The following is a 5,337-nucleotide window of genomic DNA, read 5'->3' as shown; positions in this document are numbered from 1 at the left end:
ACCTTCTAGTACACACACACACACACACACACACACACACACACACACACACATTTAATCCTATATAAATTATTAATAAGTTTTTTTAAGGCATTTCTTCTCCGTACCCATTTTCCTATCATTTTTCACTTATGTGTGTATCCTACCACTCACATATCCATATTCAGACTGAGTTCCTGAAAGGCTGGAAATGTTTTTGCCTTCTCTATTTTTCTCATAGTGCATCAAATGTAACAGAGCACATCTCTAAGCAACAACAACTTCCTATTAGACTCCTTGTATCACTAAAACTGGAAGCTGCTTCAAGAATAAAAAATAGTTTCCTTCCATCTTCTATAACCCTAAAGCCAAGGAAAAGGACTGGTTCATGGACACAGTCATTTCTTCTCCCTGTGATTCCACTGTTCTTCATGAGTACAGTTCTAAAGTACCTATAAGTTTTGCTAAGTAGCTTTCACAATTCTTCTCTACTTCTCACTGCTCCAAAGCTAATAAATGATATAGTCAGGGATCAAAACTCACTCTCCCATGGTCTGAATATTTCCTTCAGAGCGGAATTCTTGTGCTTTAAAGAATCTACAGGGATTTCCCTAGTGGCACAGTGGTTAAGAATCTGCCTGCCAATGCAGGGGACACGGGTTTGAGCCCTGGTCCGAGAAGATCCCATATGCTGCGGAGCAACTAAGCCCATGTGCCACAACTACTGAGCCTGTTCTCTAGAGCCCACAAACCACAACTACTGAGCCCGCAAGCCACAACTACTGAAGCTCACGCGCCTAGAGCCCGTGCTCCACAACAAGAGAAGCCACCGCAATAAGAAGCCTGCGCACCACAACTAAGAGTAGTTCCCGCTCACCGTAACTAGAAAAAGCCTGCACGCAGCAACGAAGACCCAAAGCAGTCGAAAAATAAATTAAATAAATAAGAAACTACAGACTTAGCTCTGCTCTGACTCCCAATATAATGTGCTATTCAGGATTATGGTCATCTACCCCAAAAGGATCAAAACCTTCAAAAGATTCTAGACTCTCTCAGCTGTGCTTCCCAGAGACCTGATCAGTGAGGAAAGACGGCTTGTAGGTGCCATCAGTGGATGTGTTGCCAGTTCCTCGCAAGGACTTCATGTGAGAAACCGCCATGCGTAAGATGGTTAGCTTGTCTGGTTTTCGAGCCAGGGCACTACAGGTGGGTACCATGTCTGACAGTTCTGTTATGTAGGCTGTCATCTTGTTCCGTCGGCGCCGTTCAATTTCACTATGGTTTTCCCTGCATGGAGAGAGAGAGAGGAGAAGCCCCATCCAGGTGGTCACATCTGGCCATTTGGGAGCCAGGAGAGAGATATGAATACCAAGTGAGCTGCTGAAGAAATATGGTATTTAGATTTAGTGATGCTTAAGTCTCAGAAGTTAAAGTAAGGCTCGCCAAACTTCTCATGCAGAGCAAGTATGGAATAGAAACTAATGAGGCAGACAGGGTACAAGCAGATACCAGCAATTCTAACTCCTGGAACCTTCACTTCCTATGTAAATTACCACTCCCTCAGAACAAAATGTGTTTTAAGAAATGACAGTCTTGGGAAGCAGCCACATAGCACAGGGAGATTACCTCAGTGCTTTGTGACCATCTAGAGGGGTGGGATAGGGAGGGTGGGAGGGAGGGAGATACAAGACGGAAGAGATATGGGGATATATGTATATGTACAGCTGATTCACTTTGTTATAAAGCAGAAACTAACACACCATTGTAAAGCAATTATACTCCAATAAAGATGTTAGAAAAAAAAAAAAGAAATGACAGTCTTAACAAATGCTGAAAGCAGCTTGGCTGATTTCATGTCTACCAATTCAACTATTTAAAGGCTGAAAACATAAAATGACCAATTTTTTCCAACACAAGTATGTTGCTCAACAGCTGATACAGGAATTGATAGTATAGATTCCCTTGGTCTATAAAATTGCTGTTTGTTCTAAGCATCTCTCTTATTCTCAACACTAGACGGCAGAATTGGAAGTTTTACTTGTCCCACTAATGCACAAAGCCCTACCTTCTCTATCTGGGTTTGGTGCCAGTACACTGAGCTCATGAGATTTGTAAGATATCATCTACTAGAGGTCCCTTATGGGTGCCCAATTTGGGACAAAGTGAACTGGAGAATAGGAGTGAAGTGGACAGGAAGATGTTTAAAGGCCTGAAAACATACAATCTGGATCTCACCAGGGTAAGTGGAACATATCTCCAATACTGACTTCCTCAAAATCAAACAGAGTATCATTGTTAAAAATAATAATCCAGTAGTTTTCAAACTGGATTTCTGAAAAGCCTAATAGTTCCTCAGTGTCTTCTGTGGGACTGCTTCAAGGAGAGACCCAAACAACATGCTACACTTCTGTTTTCACTTGAGCAGCTTTGCTTTTGTCTTTTTTATTGACTTCTATTACCACTTAAGGATTCTACTGGAACAAAAGTTCTCTGCCAAAACAAAAAGAACACAACAAATCTAACATAAATCTCTTTTTTATGATAAGAGCAAACTAAGGTCAAGCAGTTAACTGACTCTTCTAAGGGCTGCCCTCATTCCCAATGAAGGCAATGTTCTTCCCACCATACCACAACAATCAGTTTTATGAAAGTGAAAGAGTTCATAGGAGACATAAGTTGAAATGGCAGCAAAATGAGCTTGCGGCCCAGCTGAAAGAGGAAATGGTATAGGTAAGAGGGGGGAAGTAATAAAAACTGGTACTGGTACTAGTGATCTACCTCCTACTGAGTATCCCAAATCACAGAGACCAAAAAACAGGAAAATTTGGGCACAACATTTCTTCCACAGTATTTCTACATTATCGACAACAGTCTCCAAAGAGAACTCCATAGAGTCTCCTTTACTGAAAAGGTCTCACAACATAGATTGACATTTAGTTACTTTGCCTGAGAAACATAAAATTCAATACTCAAACATAAAGCACCCATATTCCTAGTATCTGACAGATTTCTGACACTGAAATCCATAAGGCTGATCTTTTAAACAGCCACATCTAGGCTCCTAAGCTTTTCTGGGAAACACAAAAGATTCAATCACCAAAGCAACACCAGTACTGCCGTGACAAAGTAATCTAGACTGTGAGTCTACACAGGAAAATAAGGGTGAGCCTACTAGAGAGGTGTGGAGTAAATACTGAGGCCTAAAGACTGGGAACTAATTGCAAACACAGATATATTTATTGGTTTTCTGATAAAGGAGTATTTCCCGGCTAAAGCACCAACTGGCACAGCTGCACTATTTCTGAAAGCTTTTTATTCTGTGAAACTTAGTGCTAAGATAAAGATAAAAAGAGAAATCTATAAAAACTAACAGCAATTTCTTAAATGCCTAAGTAAAGTTCCTTCAACCACCCACTTTCTGATGGGGGAAGCCAAAGTTCCTGTTACACACAAACTTCTAAAAATCTTGTCCTCTCTTGCCACAGACAAGGAAAAACACGAAGAGAAAGGGGAAGAAAAGAGCAGAATAAGAAAAAGGATAGAAAAAGCAGCATGATCTGCTTCATCATGCCAAAAGACACTGTTCTCCTACCTGGCGAGTCTCTCCTTATCCGCAGAGCTCTGCTCATCATCCGACCTAGAAACAGAATTAACGAACTAAGCTAAAAGTAAAATAAAAATAAAGAAGGAAGGAAGGAAAGAAGGGAGGGAGGAAGGGAAGAAGGGAAGAAAGAGGAAGGAAGAAAGGAAGGGAGGGAGGAAGGGAAGGAGAGAGGGAAGGGACAGAGAAAAAAGGGAAGGGAAGGAAAGAAAAGAAATAGAACAGGGCTTCCCTGGTGGCGCAGTGGTTGAGAGTCCACCTGCCGATGCAGGGGACACGGGTTCGTGCCCCGGTCCGGGAGGATCCCGCATGCCGCGGAGCGGCTGGGCCCGTGAGCCATGGCCGCTGAGCCTGCGCGTCCGGAGCCTGTGCTCCGCAACGGGAGAGGCCGCGACAGTGAGAGGCCCGCGTACCGCAAAAAAAAAAAAAAAAAAAAAAAAAAAAAGAAATAGAACAAAACAGATGCAGAGAAGAGAGGGGAAAATGGAAATATGGACAAGAACCTTGCCTGTAACTCTACAAAGCCATCTGTTAGGATTAAGAAAAAGTAACTTACAGGACAAAGGTCAACATAAAAGCAAGGCCAATATTCATTATAAATTAACATAATCTGAGCACAGTAAGCCAATCATTCTCTGTAGAAACCAAGGATATACAGTTTGAACAAGAAACAAACAAGGGAATACCATTCTCACACAATGCTCCCAATCTGAAAAGAAAATGATATCCACATATGCTATTCTATAATGAAAAAAAATCAAACAGTAAATCATGATAAGAATGTCAAACAAGTGATCACAATCTTTCTATAACACACATATAGCACACATGCACTCACAGACAAAATAACCAAACAGCTTCACTGGAGAAATTACATAAATAAAACTAAGAGCTAAGTTTCTGATATATTCCCTATCAATGATTTGATCCTAAAGTAGTAAATTTCTATTCAGTCACTTTCCCATTTCTCTGCAATAAAGCCATAACATTACTAGATCCTAGTATCAACTCCCCCTTCCCTGGAGGGGGCTACAAAGATTATCACTAAATTTCTCTGGATAACTAAAATACTATAAGGGTTGGTGACAGCTGAAGAAACAAGGTGTTGGTAGGCCAGTTTATCAGTAATCAATTCTATCTTAAATATATATATATATAAATATAAAGAGATTAACAACAAATAGAGTAACAAAAAAAGTCTAAGTATGACATAACAGGCTGAAAGACTAGCTATTAAAAATGACAAGTATAATGACTTTATCAATATATGGGAAAGTTTCTAAAAAATGGCCAGCAGGAAAAAAAAGAGACAAAAAATAACACAGTAATGATAAGAACCATGTGAAAACTTATGCATACTTACCAGAAGAGAAAGAAAACAGTGATATTAAGTGAAGTTTCATGTTCATTGGGTTGTTATAATTCCTTAACAAACTACAAATCATTTTTTCAAAAAGTTGGGAAAATTCATTTAAGCTTCTAAAGACCCTCTAACTGAATTCCGAAGGGGGATATGTGAGGTGAACTAGCTTAACAAATCATATCTTAAAGAAATGAGTTCTGGGGCTTCCCTGGTGGCGCAGTGGTTGAGAGTCCGCCTGCCGATGCAGGGGACGCGGGTTCGTGCCCCGGACTGGGAAGATCCCACATGCCGCGGAGCGGCTGGGCCCGTGAGCCATGGCCGCTGGGCCTGCGCGTCCGGAGCCTGTGCCCTGCAACGGGAGAGGCCACAACAGTGAGAGGCCCGCATACCGCAA

General features: G+C 41.2%; 1 protein-coding gene across 4 annotated transcripts in view; it reads right to left on the bottom strand.

The window, feature by feature from the left end:
• Nucleotides 1-5,337, bottom strand: part of ARNT (aryl hydrocarbon receptor nuclear translocator) — a 67,106-nt gene that overhangs the window by 23,682 nt on the left and 38,087 nt on the right. For 2 of the 4 annotated variants that reach the window (XM_024762834.1, XM_024762835.1), the window contains exons 5-6: nucleotides 3,572-3,616; nucleotides 1,053-1,266 (exon numbers count right to left, since the gene is read on the bottom strand). In XM_024762834.1, coding sequence (XP_024618602.1) covers nucleotides 1,053-1,266; nucleotides 3,572-3,616 — 259 coding nt within the window. The remainder of the gene's footprint in view (nucleotides 1-1,052; nucleotides 1,267-3,571; nucleotides 3,617-5,337) is intronic. The other 2 variants (XM_024762836.1, XM_024762839.1) reach the window with 1 other exon arrangement.

This window comes from Neophocaena asiaeorientalis, unplaced genomic scaffold, assembly GCF_003031525.2.
Source record: "Neophocaena asiaeorientalis asiaeorientalis breed wild unplaced genomic scaffold, Neophocaena_asiaeorientalis_V1.1 scaffold167, whole genome shotgun sequence".
Classification (NCBI taxonomy): Eukaryota; Metazoa; Chordata; class Mammalia; order Artiodactyla; family Phocoenidae; genus Neophocaena; species Neophocaena asiaeorientalis.
Note: the sequence above shows the minus strand (reverse complement) of the source record. Positions and strands in the feature narration are given on the sequence as shown.